At 37.4% G+C, this 17,726-nt stretch overlaps 1 protein-coding gene across 1 annotated transcript; it reads left to right on the forward strand.

The window, feature by feature from the left end:
- The first annotated feature begins 3,368 nt into the window (after positions 1-3,368).
- On the forward strand, positions 3,369-13,368 carry PRDX1 (peroxiredoxin 1). Its single transcript, XM_087929809.1, has 6 exons — positions 3,369-3,473; positions 5,288-5,398; positions 9,353-9,506; positions 9,821-9,943; positions 11,985-12,115; positions 12,953-13,368. Exons 2-6 carry the CDS (start codon positions 5,293-5,295, stop codon positions 13,036-13,038), a joined length of 600 nt encoding a protein of 199 aa, XP_087785935.1. The 5' UTR covers positions 3,369-3,473; positions 5,288-5,292; the 3' UTR covers positions 13,039-13,368.
- The last annotated feature ends 4,358 nt before the right edge of the window (positions 13,369-17,726 follow it).

Consider the following 17,726-nt stretch of genomic DNA (forward strand, 5'->3'; position numbering starts at 1 on the left):
ATTCTTTTTTTCGTTGTATGACTCAATGGTTGATAGCAACATCCAATTTTCTGTTTATTTAATAATTGTGCTTGTAATAGCTTACACATAAAATGAAACAAATACAATTGAAATTTCAATAGAAAATATGCAGATTGGGAAGCCTAACTAACATGAGCTAAAGCAGAAGTATGGCAATCATTAAAGTTTTGGCTTAGGACCTTCCTCCACACACATTTAATAAAGGTGCTACCTTCATTTTGTCTTTATCTAATGCATGAGACAAACATACATCATTATTTGCTATATTGTTATTAAAAGTAGTGTTTTCTTAGGCTAAGAGTACCCAGAAGCAGTTCTCATGTGTGTCAAATCTGACAGGCTTGATTCCTCAGACAGTTGGTAGTACTCTCAGATAAATCATATGGGATTGGATTAACTGAGGGTCTATTAGCCACTGCAGCCACTGATATGGATATTTCTTCCATCTGGGATCCAGACACTTTTCTACCACCACTCTTTCTCACAGAAAGAGTTGGGGAGCTGCTGGGTTTTCAAAGACTGGTACGTTCTGAAAACAGGAGAAACAGTGGTTTGGAACACCTAATCCAAACAAGCCTGCTGAAGAGCTGTTCCGCAACTCCCAAACCTTGGCTTTGTTCAAAGCTGCACACCTCCACAGTCCTACTAAACACTTCAGGAAACTTGTGAATTTGACAAGAAGATCCCAGTTCTTTTGTTTTGCTATACAGAGGCAGGAGTGGGTGAAGTTACCTGTCTAAACATACATCAGTCCCTCCTAAATGATAGCAGTTTTGGACTGGTTGGTGATACTTAGAAATAGATGACAAATTCAGAGAATCAAACTAATTGCATTGCATATTATGTACAAACCCAGAATGCCATAGTTCAGAAACATGCCCAAACAAAGGTGTGTTTGAATGTCAGATAGGGATTAGGAGTAGGAATGTTATATTTATAGTAGCATAATTTTATACTAACTTAAGATCAATTTGCAATTGATCAATTAAATGCAATTTAATTCAGCAGTAAGAAAAAAAACTTTACTGTGCTACCCACTTTGGTTTGCAAACCATGTTGTATAGCTTACTAGTTTTTACTGAATGTATGTGGAATGTACATATTGATATGCACTCTTCTGTTTATATTGAAATTTAAGACAACTTATAAACAACAAATAAAATATAAAAATCCATATCAATGCAATTAAAAATAAAAATTACTTAAGACAGACACTAAAACATTGGTAAAAGAAGATACAGTTCTATCATTTTTTAAATACTAGGAGAGTAGATACCCAATATCCTGGGGAGAATCTTCCATAGACCTTTTCTACATATCCAACATTTGAATTTATGGCTGTGCCCTGATTAATTGATATCTTAACTTGTATAGTTCAGTAAAGACATATGACTATACTGTTGCTTAAGTGTTGCATTTTACAACAAAAGTTTCAAGATACTTTTCGAGTTTAAACAAATGGGTTTGCTTAATGGCCACAGTGTTTGTTTAACAACTGCTGTGGGAAAGGTTGGAAAATTATTTCCACTAACAGGTTACCTCCACTTATGATTGTAAACATAACTGGATTTCCAGTCCATTATTGTCATAAGTGAAGGACTACCTTTAGTTAGGTTTCATTTTGATTCTTAGCAATAAATACATTATGTTAGCAATAAAGAAATAACTGGACTGACAAAAACTGGTACGTCATTCTCCTAGTTAATTTCTGTTTCCTAGGCCATACAATCTAATAATATTTTATATTTCCCTATCTTAGAAGATCAGTCTCTATCACAAAGAACATAAACTTGCATATTATGTCAATTTCAGATTGAATTTGATCATAATAGTCATCAACCCCTCCTCTTTTGCATCAGAATTTGAAGCATAAACTTCAATAACTGTCATATCAAACTGTTTCTGAGAAGTCCAATTGACATTATTCAGTCACTGATTGCATGGTACTCAAATATTGTCTTTTCTAGATTTTTTCCAATTATGAAAGCAGTATACCATTTATTTCTTGCTTTTCCAAGTCGTACATAGAATGGTCTTCTGACTGAAAGTGTGAATTCCAATTATTTTCAATTCACCAGTGTCTAAGATGTTAACCTATAGTCAATTTATTTCATCCTTCACTGTGCTGAGCTTTTCCAAGTCCATACTTATAGTCCAGTGGTGAGATTCAATTTTTTTTACTACCGGTTCTGTGGGAATTGCAGTGGAAGGATACTGTAATATCTCTAGTCAGAGGTGGTATTTGCCGGTTCTCCGAATTACTCAAAATTTCTGGTTCTCCAGAACTGGTCAGAACCTGCTGAATACCACCTCTGTTACAGTCCATTTTCCCACCACATAAAGGATAAAGACACCAGAGACAGATTGCTACATGTGAATCTGGCTATTACAATTGGTTAAGCAACTGAAGTTTTGTATACCATTTTAACTATTCAAGGTTGAATATAATTGCCAGTTTGTATGTGTTGTGCGATCCCTGCTAGCACACTGTGCAACCTAGGTTTGGTTATGTTAGTAAATACTTTTCAAGATAGCATTATCACCTGAACTGACCAAACAAATTGCCTTGGGTCTTAAACACAATTATGAGATGCTAAACTATAAACCAGGGTAAGAATGCTGATGTGTAATATCTATGGAGATTCTCATTCACTCCAGTCATGGTTGTCCGGAAGATGCTCTTTCAAAAGGCAACTGGACTTCCCAGTTTTGCTAGAAGACGTATTGTTTTTCATCCAAGAAGCTTGTTCAGTTATGACTGAATGGTGGAGTGACCAGGTGACCTCAACTGTTCTCAGAAAGGAGGCTAAGGACCACATGACTGCAAGGAATATAAATCCTTCCATTCTCCACCAGTCAGTCAGAACTAAAAAAGCTAGCAAAAAGTCCAGTTGCCTTTTGAAAGAAAGCATGCTCTGATGTGTATGACAAATGTCCCTTTTTATTTAGGAAAAGGCCGATTCCTCATGACTGTGCATTTTGATGTACACTGATTACACAACAAGGTTTCATTAACGCAGGGACATCTAATTAATGACTTAACACTGTAATTAGACATATTAGTAATATTTGATAAGGGTGCCAAAAGAACAACGGGGGGGAGGGCTCCCCACGCAGGAAAAAGCACCAAAATCCGGGAAGACTGCCCTAAATTCTATTAATTCATTTATCCTCCCATCACTCCGAATTTTAATCTGATGCTCTACTAGACAGCCATCCATCCGCGGCCAGGGCTGTGGAACAGCAAATTTGCAAAGTCATGCTGGCGCTGCAGCTCCTAGCAATGGGCGGGAAGAGAGCGGGAGAAAAAGAGCCAACCGATAGGATCCCCGGCTTTGCGTCACTTCCTTCGCGAGATTTCGGACGGTATAAAAGCAGGTAACTCCCTGCGCTTCCTCTCTAGCTTTTACTGGTCGAGCTTTTCTCAGGGTTTGCTTCTCGATTCGCTTTAGGTAACTGCAGCTGGTTAAGAGCCGGGGTGGCGGGAGGTTCCTTTTTATAGCCGGGGATGGATTTGTGGAACAGCTTCTCCCCAAGCAAGGGGGGGAGGAAATCAAACTTAGTTTTTCGGTGATATTTTATTGCATGTTGGAGGAGCAAGGAGACCTTATATATATATATGTATGTATAATGAAAGCGATAGGTTTTACTTTAGCTGTTGCATAGTTGGAAGTTTTTGTTGGCTTTCTCGCAGCAGGTGCCTCTTTCTTGGCTTAACAGGGCGGGGGCGGAAGAGAAAAAAATCTGGTTGAAACCACAGAAAGACGGTTACTTGCACGGCATTGGGGCCACGGATTGCGCTGCGTCTTAGATTATTGAATTAAATTGCACCTCTAAAGGGTTTTGCATTTCTTGTAACGATGTTGCGGTTGAAATCAGCTGGAGGTTTTTACAATGAGCTATTTAAACCAGGAGACCGTTAAAGACGAGTTTCCTTTGCAGAGACGCTCGGGTGCTCGGCTAGAAGCGGAGGACTCGGGCTGGTTGGAGCTCCTTGGGGAGGGTTGCTAGGCGTTTTCATCTATTTGTTTTCTCATTGAAGATCCAGGGTTGGTTTGTTTTAGTTTTAACCTAGACTGTTTTTATTTGCTGGGTACGTTAACATTTCAGCAGTTCGGAGGTCAGCGTGATGTGCAAGTTCGTTCGTGCTTGCAGTTAAGGGTAAAAAAAAAAACCAAAAAAAAAAAACCCGAGATAAAGGCTGCGATCTTTCCAAACTGAATTGGAGAAAAAAAAAAAAGTCATTGAACTCCTTGGAATTTGAGAGATAAAATTTGCAACAGCCGTGAGATGGTGAAAGCCAATTCATAAACTTAACTTCCTCTTCAAGGGTTTCAATTTTCGGTAATTACATAATGGGAAACGAAATTTGTTCCCCCAGAGTAAATCCATCTGAACTTGGATTGTTTAAAGAATGCCTTTAAGATTTAAAAAAAACTTGCTGAATTGAGCAATATTTAGAATTGTTTCAGAAAGTAATGGCTAGCTTGCACAAATGTACACAGTGAACTTTTTATAAAAAGCTGGTTACACCTTGGATTATGTCAGATTGTACTCTTAATTCCCCAGGGTTTGTAACATTGGGAATATTTACATATATTACATACATTTTCTTTCCTGGCCAATAGGGCCAGCACCTGAGGATTATGGAGGTTAAAGGGGTTAGTTTGGGGTAAAGGTAATGTAGATTTAATTGTTTTTTATACTTGGTACAGATTAGGACTTGAATATATAAATTGGATTGGTACTGTTAGCAGAATCTCCAAACACTATTTGTCTACAATGCTTGGCTTTTGCTGGGTCTCAAAATATGTGGTAAATATGCCAGAAGTTTGTGCTTGATAAGATTAGGAATTGTAAAATCTATGCAGCCAAGATTAGCAGAAGGATGTACTGTATGAAGAATTTTAGGCCATGTGTATGATTTAAAATTCAATTTTAAAAATTAAGCCAGCTAAAATATATGGTTTCCTAGGTCATACTCTCATCCCTAGTTAATGGTGATGAATGTAGAAAAAAATGCTGTCCTGTATTCAGGAAAATCTGTATTAACAAAAGCATTTAATCTGTAGTTTGGGTAGCTGGTATATAGATGAATTTTAACATGAATGGTTTTTTTTAAAGGCTTACCATTTTTCTTTTTAAATTTCAGCTGCTAAAATTTCTGAAGTTCTGAATAGTTTGGCCAGCTGTATTATCAATGCTATTTCAGGTGACAGCAAAACATTTGCTAATAATTTCTCTCTCTCTCTCTCTTAACCTTCAGTCAGAATGTCATCAGGAAATGCTTTCATTGGGAAACCAGCCCCAGACTTCAAAGCCACAGCAGTAATGCCAGATGGGCAGTTCAAAGATATTAAACTTTCTGATTACAAAGGTAAGTCTAATAAAGCTTGTTGGATTGGAGGAGGTGATGTTGTAGAACATTATGTAGATAAATAGGATCTTGGTCAAAAAAACAAGATCTTTGCTTCTGAAATATTCTATTTAAGGTTACAAAAATATAGTTTGAGCATCTCACAACTGGTTTGTACCAAAATGCATTACGCATATTCAGGGAACAACATTTAAACTATGAGAAACAAGACTATATATTTAGGATGTTAAAGTATTGTAAATAAGTAGTTCGCTGCTTCTAGAATGGTGGTCTAAAAGAACAACTTTTGGGGGCAGGTGTGTATATTTAGTGCTGAGATCCTGCTCAGAAGATGAGATAGATCGTCTTTTGAACAGGATATATTATAGTTCTAATAAATAGGATGGTATCTTGGAAATGGGCGAGGTGTCCACTTTTGAAGCCCAAATTAGCCAGCTGAATGTAGTAGGCAGTTTGCCTATAAGTATGGAAGAAATGGTATGCTTGTCTCACCAGTGAAATGAGATAATTGTAGCAATTGGTTCTTTTATCATATATATATATACTTTGTGTTATACACACACACACACACACACACACACACACACACACACAGAGAGAGAGAGAGAGAGAGAGAGGCGGGGAAGAGGATTAAATATGGCTTACTTTACAATTCTGCCAGATATAGTTGGTCTCAAGGCTGGGTTTAGGAGAGCAGTTCTGAGAGCCAATATTCTACTGCCTTTGGCAGGAAAAACACAACCCCAAAAGCAAAACAAGCCAGTTCTCCTTTTATTTGATATTAATTATGGTTGGAAAGTCTGCTCAGTGTCAAAATGCTATGCTGATTATGACTCAGCCAAATGTTATTTGGCAATGGAGAAACAAGAACCTGATGCTTCCAAGAATCTAATTGATAGTGGAAGCCCACTGAATAAATCCAGATTGTTATTTGGCAACATTGTGGCCCTCAGCACATTACTACAGAAATATGGCTTTAGATTATTTTTCAATGTTTTTTTTTTGTAAATTTTTTTTGAGTTTTCACAAAGAGAAAAAAAAATACAAGTAAAACATCTTTTTTGAAAGCAGCATAATCCCGGGTTACATTTCTTCGTACAGACACAAATTCAGGTTCATGCTCATTTTTATATTCTATACCATATCTTATTACTATTTTACATTTTCTGCATAGCTTCTCCCCTCTTTTAATTTTCTCAATTTTATTTTAATTATCTCAATTCAAATCATTGTATTTATATTTTTTATCTGTCCTGTTTCAATTACCTGTTATCTTTTCTCATTAAACAAAACTTCTCCTGTAGTTACTGATTGGAGTATGACGCCTTTATATTTTTTTCCCTAAAGTTATAACATTCAATATAATTCATAATTTCCATTCGGATTCTGCTTGGTACATTCTTAAAATACACACTGTATTCTTAAAAAAAGAAAAAAATTATAAATGTATATAATTAAAACAACATTCCATTCCAATTCAATTCTATCATTAATATTAATATTCATTAAAGTCTTAACATCTTTAACATTACTTTTCAATTAAATATACTTCTATGGGAACAGTTATAAGCTTTCCACAGTTAATTCCCCCCCTCTTCACTTATATTTTATAAAACATTAATTAAAATGTTCCCATTCCTTCCTAATTCAATTTTCTCGTTTATTTTATTTCACTTATTTTATTCACAAACATTTCACTAAATTACACTATTTTATCCCTCATTTTAATCGTACGTTGTTTCCAATTTTCTAAAGTTGTTTCTATTACTAATATAACAATACAATCTTATGTACCTTTACAGAATCCCTCTATCAGTTAGATTTTCACCCATTATCTCTAAATAGGTCCTGTTTCTCTATATCTTGCTCCAGTCCTTTGTAACTTCTTTTCCTTTCCTTCTTCCCTCTCTTTTTCTCTCTCCCCTTTTTACCCCCTTGTCTCTCTACCTCTATTTCTCTCTTCTGTATTCCCTTCTTCTGTTGCTTTCCAGTATTATACTTATTTTTTGAATTATTTTTCTTTTCTTTGGTTGTTTTTTTAAGTCTTAATTTCTCCATTCTCTTTCCCCCCTTTCCTTTTTCTTCCCCACATAGAATTACTTGTTCATTAAAGATGGCTTCTTCTTTGTCCCAGTCTTCTTGTTTTGCAGTCTTGTTGTTTCTCATAGTTCCAAATCTCCATTTCTAAGAATTGAAAAACGAAGCCAAAAGAACCCTTCCCTTCTTGTGCATCTTCTTTGTACTTTTTAAGTTCCATTTTCAATTCATCCAGAAGTGGTGCCATTGTATAAATTTTTAAACAACCACTGATTTTAATCATTCAAATATAATAACCAAAAATCTAAAGATCACCAAATAATCCAAATACACGCAAGCTGTTTCTTTTTTGATCTTTTTTTTTTCACTTCCTGGGGTTACTATTTAATTGCAAAGTTTCAGTTAAAATGTATCTTTTAGAAGTCTTGTTGAAGTTTTACTGTAGATTCTTTTTAATTCCAGGCAGTCTCCTCCCTCTTCCAGATCCTGCCCTTATTCTTTTTCTCTCCCTTCTTGCTTATGAAAAAGAAAGTTTTTAATGTCCAGAAATCTTTATTATCCCTTTGGCATTTTGTTTTATTTTCAGCTTAATTGCCTATTGATGTCAAAGCGGATTTTTCCATTTCTTATTTAAGTCTCTTAGTTGTCAGTATAGGGAAGGAGAGAGAAGGAAAAAAAAAGGCAAACCTTTCCCTTTTCACTTTCCTTCGCTGCTTCCGACTCTTCTTTGGGAGCAATGTTATTTTTTGTAAGTTTAAATTCCAGGGTACCTTAGTTGTTGCTTTTACAATTTAACCCAGTCAGCCAAAACTTTCACTTCTTATCTTCCTCCTGCACATTCTTTTCTGGTCAAGTTCTTCTTTGTGGTGGCCATTTCTGACCACCGCTGCAACCGCCTTCGGGAAAGGGAGTAATGGCTAGCTGAGGAGGAGAGATGTGGCTCTCCTTGACCCTGCTGGCGGTCTCCTCCCTCTTCACCACCTCTGTGGGGTGGCTTAGCCCTGAAACCAGCCAGCTCGGGGCGCTCCAGCAGTGAGCCCAGACAGAAACTGCGCACAATCGCAGATTTCTTTGTCGCCGAAGCCCTTCAAACCGGAAGTCCAGATTGTTTTTCAATGTTGAGAGAACAGAGAACTGAAGGGTGTGGGAGCACTATATTGATAGCATCTACTTTAACTTATCTTGACTTTTAGTTACTACAGCTGAAAGCCAACAGCTGAATTATGCTGGCAATTGATAAGTATGTAACATAATTGGTTAGTGAAGGAATAATACACTATCTTATCTGGAGTTTGATACTTTTGTGTTGAAACTTGCATACTTTTAAGTATAAGTGCCTGTTTTATAGAGTTGTGTATGAAGCACCCACAAACATGGCTGCTTAGCAGCAAGGAGAACTTTTGATAATTGTAGATCATTCTCAGTTGTACCAGGTACCTTTTGCGCTGTTTGGCAATGAGTAAATCTGCAGAGATGCCATAAAATTGCTCTAATATTTGAATTTTGGAATACAGAATTTAATACTAGGAATGTGCAAAAGTATGCCTTGCATGCTTTTGGATGATCTGTGGCTGACTTAAAATGCATGTTTTTGGAAGTTTCGGTCCAAATTCTGAATGGAATTGAGGCTGCTTTGTTCTGATTAATACATTAATATAGGGCAAAAATTCATCAAAGGTAATGGAAGTATAAGGACACAGAACAAAGCCCTTGAATGACCACTGAATTTGTTTCAGCCAACCCATGGCAAATCCAAAATGGTTCTGGCAGAACTTGTAGAATACAAGTTTGGTTTGGTTTTGAAATGCTTTCCATTTTATGCACATCCTTAGTAATTATAACTTGCTGTAACTATACCAATTTGAGTATGAAAGAAATGTTTACATGCTACTGACTGCCTTTTCAACTTCTTCCTAGGGAAATACGTTGTATTCTTCTTCTATCCTCTTGATTTCACCTTTGTCTGCCCAACTGAAATTATTTCATTCAGTGACCGTTCTGATGAATTCAAGAAGATAAATTGTGAGGTGATTGGCGTGTCGGTTGATTCTCATTTTTGCCATCTAGCCTGGTAAGAATTTTGGGTTTGGGGCTTTCATCCTGTCAAAGAGCTTTTTCTGATAATGGTAGAAACCTGTATGTTTCTATTCAAAGCAAACCTTTGAGTTAAGTGTGGTTTACACTTGATGAAAAGGTCCAGGTTGGAAGACATTGGTGCAAGTGAAATGAACAACTGCCCGGAAGTGATTTAATCAGCAAGCTTTATCTTGCTAAAATACTTTATATGTTTTCACATTTGTGCTTCAGTTGTGATTGATCATTTTAAAAATATTTATTTGAAAAACTATGCCAATTTTTGAATTCTTTCTTGAACTTTTCTTAAAGGATCAACACTCCCAAAAAACAGGGTGGGCTAGGCAGTATGCGCATTCCTCTGGTTTCTGACACAAAACATCTAATTGCTAAGGATTATGGTGTACTAAAGGACGATGAAGGCATTTCTTTCAGGTAACGGAACAATCTCTATCTGATTTGTATTCTTCAAGCAGATAACCTATTTCCCCCTTCAGATAATTTTTTAAAAATTAAATTCATTCCCATTGAATTGTTGGTGTGTTAACAAAGATTTTGCTGATCTTCAGTAATTCATGGTTTTAAGTTATCAGTGCTTATGTTTAAATGCAGTCATCATTTATCCTGTTTTCAAGTCTACGTTTATCTAGTAGTAGTTTCAATGAATCTGAGTGTATGTTATCAAGTTCAGATAGACTCTACTTAAAATAATTCTTGCTTCCCTTTGTAGGAAGAATTAGTTATGTAAGGAATGTATGTAAATAAGGAATGTGAACTAATTCCTTATAATATGTGGAAACTTTGCTCAGAGTTCTATTTGTTTCAGCAGGGGAAAAAATCAAAACTGAAAGGATGAGTTGTAGTACTTCCTTAGGCATGAAAGCCAGCTAGGTGACTTAAGGCCAGTCGTTCTTGTGGGGTTGTGTGAAAAATGGGAGGCAAGAGCATAAATAAGTATAACACTTTGAACTGAAAAAAGTAAAAGCAGAGCAAAAATCTAATAAACATGTTCTAATGTTTTTCATGGCTGGTTGAGTTGTAGTGACATTACTGGGTTCCATGTTGCCTCTTGTTTAAATTCTTTATACAATACGTGGAACTGGAATGTACTACTTTCAAACTCCAAGGGTTGGTCGCCAATTTTGATTACTTTAAAGGGAATTAGATAAATTCTCAGAGGATAAAGCTATGAATGCCTACTAATTTTCTTTATACCCTGGTGAGTGTATTAAATAAAGATATTAATAGTGATATTAAAACTACTGACAAGTGATAATAGGAAAAAAAGTGATATTCTGATAACTTTCAAGTAACGTGTAATGTATGTAAGCTTGTCAAACTCTTGATCATAGATGTAAAGTTGATACTTTTTGTCTTCTATTCAGTGGTTTTCCTTGCCAGTTTGGGGGGACAAAGCAGAATGACTATGATGCCTTCAGGGTACTTTCCTATGGCCAGGCAGGGAATAGCTAGATAGGAAGTATCAACATTGGCTCAACCCTAATAAGGCTGAGTGACTATGAGTTTTAGGGTCCCCATGTACATCTAATCATCATATTTAGTTATTTTTCCATCTTTCAAGACCTTTGCACGTATATTGTGTGCCAGTTGTACGCTTCCCTAAATTGGGGGTACTGCTCAAGGTCACTCAGTCATTCACCTCTCAAGTGACTATTCCAGTATGCTGTAAATTGGGCTGCCCATGAAAAGCATTTGAAAATATCTAGTTCAGAATACAGTAGCACAGTTTGTGTGTGTGTATGTAGTGAATGCATTTGAATACACCTTGTGTAACCTGTGCTGCTCTCAGTAGACTTTGAAAGGCAATTCCCGGTGATGGTTGTCACTTTTCAAAACCTACATGGCCTGGGGCCAGGTTACTTGCAGACCTGCCTATCCCTGATAGTTCCTGCAATGCAGGATGGACATAGATGAGTCCCGCTAGTGAAAGAATGCTGTCTGACAGGGGTCTCAGAAATATGCTTTCTCTCATCATGCCTGCCTTTATGGAATTGTCTCACGCCATCCCTCCAGCCCCAGGATACAGATGGTGCAGATACTTTTGGCTTGTAGGAAAAGCTGTGAAAACCTGGCTTTTCTACAGGTGCATAGGGGCCAGGATATCAACAGTTCTGGCACAGAGTGGTTAATGGATGAATGTAAGTTTTAGATGTTTCAGTGTTATTTTAAATAGTGTTTGTATTATGTTTTTAATTTATTCACTGCCTTCTAGGGTTGGAGAGCAATGCAAGTTTGATGAATAGTATTAGGCAAGGTTCATTATATCTCACCCATGGTTTCTTATCTAATACTATTCAAGCTAGGGAATTCTGCAAGAAGCTAATGTTTCACATAGCACATGCAGAAATAAGTGCCTTATATTTGATATTTCCTGTGACACGCATTCTAAAAATAAATTCAGAGAAAGTTGAATTGGTGTTTGCACTAACTTTTCTTTATTTTTTTTCTATTTTAGGGGCCTCTTTATCATTGATGATAAGGGGATCTTGCGTCAGATCACAATCAACGATCTGCCTGTTGGTCGTTCAGTTGATGAGACACTCAGGCTAGTTCAGGCTTTTCAGTTTACCGACAAACATGGAGAAGGTGAGATTAGTTATACTTTTAAAAAATGTATTGGCCTCCTAACCTCCAGTGGGCTCTAGCAGCAAACAAAACTTAGGGGAACAAAACTTTATATTTGCCAGCTTATATTGGTAAAGCAGGAAATGGAATGAATTGGTTAGCCAGAACATGCACTGAGAGCCAGTTTGGTGTAGTGATTAGGATCAGGCTAGAAATCGAGACACTGTGATTTCTAGTCCTGCCTTAGGCATGAAGCCAGCTAGGTGAATGTGGGACAGCCATTTTCACTCAGCTGTAGGAGAGAGGCAAGGTAAACTATTTCTGGAAAACTGTGGTGAACTTGTCCAGGCAGTTCTTGAGAACTGGACATGATTGAACGGAACAAAAAAAAAAATGTACTAGTAACATCTTGAGCCACGGTGATGTAGTGGTTAGAGTGCAGTATTGCAGGTTACTTCTGCCTGCTGGCTGCCTGCAATTTGGCAGTTCAAATCTCATCAGGGTCAAGGTTGACTCAGCCTTCCATCCTTCTGAGATCAGTAAAATGAAGAACCAGATTGTTGGAATCAATATGCTGACCTAAGCTGCTTAGAGAGGGCTGTAAAGGGATATATAAGTCTAAGTGCTATTGCTATCTTGTCGACATACCAAAAAAATATTTTTAGAATACATAGATATGAATACATGAGAATTTTTAGTACTTTTTCCACACATTAAAAATAGATTGCAGCTGTCACCTGTATTGTATTTTTATGATTAAGATGTAAGCTGATACAATTCTAGTACTGCAAGGTTGGGGGTATTGATCTAGTTACGAACATGCAACTCAGTTTTTGACTCAAAATGTATTTTCTTTAGTGTGCCCAGCTGGTTGGCAACCTGGAAGTGACACTATCAAGCCAGATGTCAAGCAGAGTAAAGAATATTTCTCCAAACAGAAATAAATGTTGAATGTTGTGTTTTGTACAAAAAAAGCATATACTGTAAACATATGACAGAGCAATCTTTGCCATTTCTTATTTAAAGAATAGCCAAGTTGTGAACAGATTGGTTTATTGCCTCATTTCATAAGTCTTTTATTTTGAATTGTGTGGATCTGAATAAATGGCTAATTATCTACCCTATTAACCTCAACGAAAGTAGAGAATCTGCTCCTTGTACTCGTGTATATAGCTGACAATTGTTAGTATATTAGTGACTATCTCTGGTATCTGTGGAACAAATGGCTTTTCCTGTATTTTGTATTATTAAACTTTTATGAAAAACTGGGAAAAGGTATCAATTATTCTCAAAATAGAAACATAACGAACAATCCTAATACAACATAGTAGTCCTTGCTTATTGGCTGCTGATTCAGCAACTTCAAACTTGCAATGGCATTGAAAATAGAGAATTGCGACAAGTCCTTAAAATTGCTACTGTTGCACCCTCAAAGTCGTATGATCATGATTCAAGTGCTTGGCAGGCCATGCACATTTGCAATGACTGTAGCATCCTGCAGGTAAGACTGCCTTTTGTGCCCTTCACAGCTTGTGTCAATGGGAAAGCCAGCCTGAAGTTGCAGGTTCATTAAGTTCCTCGCTTGATAACCACCACTGAAAGGGATATAGGTAGGGCATGACCATGTGAGGCCACAATTATTTTGCTACTTAGCAACAAAGTTGCCAGTCCGTCATTGCTACTGGTGAGGAACGCCTGTGTGATTCTGATAATTTTGTTTTAAGATGCAATGCTCTTTCTTGCCAGTGGAGGGGGAACAATACTTTATTAATATGTGAATATCACCTTACTGCCTAGACCTGGTCTTCTGTTTCTCATTCAGTCATCTATCAACTATTGTTACCTTCAAGCTAATATCATTCCAAAAATTATTTTACATGCACCATTTGACTGATTAAATGTACATGATTTTCTCAGTTTTCTGTATACATGAATTATTAATTACACTGAATTATTAATTGTAGGTTGGATTATAACAGTATATTACATACAAAAGTGTCTGATTTGTGTCCAGTGTGCTGAAGTAGGACATTGGGCCTAAAGGCCTTCTTTAGTCAGTGTTACATTATTTTGTCACTAGCAGTTTTCCAAAACGTTTTTTTGAACAATCTAGTGAATAAGCATTAATTCTATTTTGGAATTCCTTTAAAAAAATAATCACAATATTTTAGCACCATAATTTCAGTATCTTTTTAAGCCCAGGAATACAAAAAAGATGCTCAGTTGTTAATATCAACACTGAACTATCCTGTCTTCAAAAGAACTTTGGACAAGATGTAGAATAATATCAGAATTATTTTTAAGAAGCTGCAAATGTTTTCAAAAATAATACTAAAGGCTATCTTGTACTTCAAAATAAAGATAACAGACTAATATTGTACTGTATAGTGAGATTTTGATGTAATAGAATTGGAGCAAAGCAAGCTTTAAAAGGCTGGATTTATTTTGGGTGTTGAAGATTTTACATCAGTTACTTTTTATTTGAAGTTATAATTGACCATGTAAAGTACAACAGATTGTAATTTCAGTCTAAAGCAATCCACATTTTCCTGATCTACAGTCAAATTCAGCATTGGCACGTGTTTGCATTTTTAGAGTGATATTTCAGACCGTAAAATTAAATTTCATTTCCATTATTGGAGCTTATCTGAGAACAATTCATAGGGAAGAAAAGGAAAACAAGCTATACATGAAAGGAGAATTCACCATGGTTTTCTGTCCCTTTTAAAGTTTCCCCTAGTTTCATAAATACACAGCTGAGTGTATTTAAATAACCAAGTCTGCTACATCCTATTAGTTGTCCAGAGCAGTGAAAAAAATCAGGAAAATAAACAAGAGATTCACCACTCTAGGCCATAATATGATTTGTATAGTTCTAACATTGGATAAGCCCATCTGTTTCTGACTCAGCTACTTTAATCCATGCCTTTTCGCAACGAGGGAACCCAGCCACTTGAGCCTTATTAAAAAGGCATGATGAATACAGAGTGTTTTAGTGTGATGTTTGAAACCTGTTCTATCAGATGATTTTGATTTTGTTTGAAAACTACAGTTCATTGGAACTTGATGACTATCAAGGCAACAAAAGTGCTTGTACTAGGTCAGCCTTCTATGATTTCTTTCTTTCCAAGTGCAGCAAGACTACAAAATTCCACAGCGGGTCTGACTGCCTAAAGCAGAACATAAGCAGCAGCTACCTCCCTTGAGCCACTCCTTCTGGATTCATGTGTCAATAGGAACAAAATATTTTTGCTTACCTTCTCTGACTGGCTATCACTAAGGGTCCTTGTCACAAAAGATACCACTTTTTAATCTGAGTGGAGGTGGGGGGGAGGCAGCATTGGAACCAGTGATGGTATTCTCCCAGTTTGGCCCAGTTCATCTGTGAGAGAACCGGTTGGCCCCGATGATCGGCTGCTGGGCCCTCCCACCGGCCCCGTCTCTATACTGACCTCTATTTCCTGATTTTCAACCTCAGCTGCTTCGTGTAGCACAGCCGATCGCTGCGCATCAGCTGTTTTACACACAGGGCTTACAGCAGAAGGTGAGTTTGAAACGCATGTGGGCAAAGCGCACACTCACACTAAACCAGTAGGAAATTTTTTTGAAATCCACCACTGATTGGAACAATTTTATGCTAATTTTGAAAAAATTAGCAACTTACCTACTTAGTCCAGCAGAATCCAAAGGACAGGTACAGAACTCTTAGCAAGTGATCTTCGGTTACAACAGCCATGCATTGGCTAGGCTATTCCCCACAGCCCCAAGGCAAGAGGGATCCTCAGTGATGAACTGTTGGAATATTAGGAATATGGTCCTTCCAAGGTAGAAGCCAATCCTGTCTTCTATCTCAATTGTTAGAGATACCAGTCATCAGGCTAAGATATTCTGCTGATAAAAGTAGAAATTCCTCTAGGACAGGGATCGCCAACCTTTTGGACCCCAGGGACCACCAAACTCATACTTTTAAATCCTGGGGACCACTAATATGAATTTTGACTGACGGTGGGAGAGAGAGAGATCTGATCTAACCTCCCTCCCTCTCCTTCTCCCTCTCCCTCTCCCTCTCTCTCTCTCTCTCTCTCTCACACACACACACACAGAGAGACAGGGATGGGATTCCATTTTAACCAGTTCTTGGGCGTGGCCTAATTTCTGGGTGTGGCTTGGTGGTCATGTGACTGGCTGGGCATGGCTTGTATGTAAATATTATAAATATTTATGTAAATATTGAATTTTTAATAAAAAAGAGCAACTTTTACCCAAAATCAGGCAAAGCAGGAAGGCAGATTGAGTTGCTCACAGAATCACAGATTCATTCAGAGATCTATCTTTCTGCCATCGACTATCTGAGTCTGCAACTGAATAATAGAAGTTTCAGTCCTAAGGGAGGTACGGCTGTGCTTAAAAGCAGAACCAAAGATCTAAAGATTAGCTAGAAAGCAAGAAATCCAATGGTTGCCTGCTTCCTAGCTAATCTAAATCTCCCAGCACAGCAGAACAGATGATGGTTGGGGGGGGGGGGGAAGGAAAAATAGCAATTTAGTGGGCAAGTTTGCCAGGTAAGGAGTGAGTGGGCGGGGAAGATTCCCACAGGCCATGTGGGTGGCGCAGCCTTGTATTCCCATGCAGCCTGGATTAATTGCTTTGGGAGGGGCTCTGGGGGTGAGATTCCTCTGCGGCCCACCAAAATTTTCTCACAGACCACCTGTGGGTTACGGCCCACCGGTTGGCAACTGCTGCTCTAGGACAGACTTAACATATCATACTTCTTCTGCAGAAAAGTGACTGACTACTGTCTAATTTTCTGGTGAATTTCTTTCTTAAGCTGTGAATGTAAGCTTATGTTATGGTAGTACATGAACCATGGTTTGCAACCCCTGTGGCTAAGACAAAATCATACATATTGAATTTCCTTGCTACAAGACCCTGCCTGCTGCTGAAGCAGGCAAAATTCTAAATCCACAGACACTTCTTGGCTGCTTGTTGATCCTGGACCTGAAAACTATGTGAATTAAACCACACTTTTAACAGTTCCAAGTTGAATTAATGAAGATAGGGGATTAAACACTGTTCAGAATTTTCTTCTATTGAAATAATTTATAAAACTTGTAAATAAAGGGCTTCAGTGATTTTTAACACAAATGCTATGTGCATTTAACTCGCAAAGGAAAATAAGGGAAGATAAAATAGTGATTTACAAATATTTAAAAAGATGTCATATGCAGTGGAGATGAATTTGTCTTGTTGAAATAGAGCAGAACAAAGTCTTAGCATTTGGTCTGCTTAATTGCAGATTCTTCTTATTTGTCCTGTGCTTGTCTAGTTCCCATAGTGAATTATTAGTGCATACTAATGCAACAAGAGGGTTGTTCTTCAGCTGGGTTTTTGAAGAGCCTGATGCTATTTTTGGTGAGAGGGTGATTGACACGAAGCCTAAGAGAGATCCAGAACCTGTATCCTAATTCCTAGTCTGGCACCTTAATTACTACGCCACATTGCCTCCTTACAATAGGCTAAGGTCTAAGAGTCTAAGGTCTAAGGTCTATTAGATTCCTCCTAGCTGGCAATATTCAAATGGGGACAGAAGAGCCATTATTATTTGTTAATCACTATATTAGGATTTGAGAGT

This window comes from Pseudonaja textilis, chromosome 3, assembly GCF_049901715.1.
Source record: "Pseudonaja textilis isolate UNSWEBS1 chromosome 3, rPseTex1.2, whole genome shotgun sequence".
Taxonomy (NCBI): Eukaryota; Metazoa; Chordata; class Lepidosauria; order Squamata; family Elapidae; genus Pseudonaja; species Pseudonaja textilis.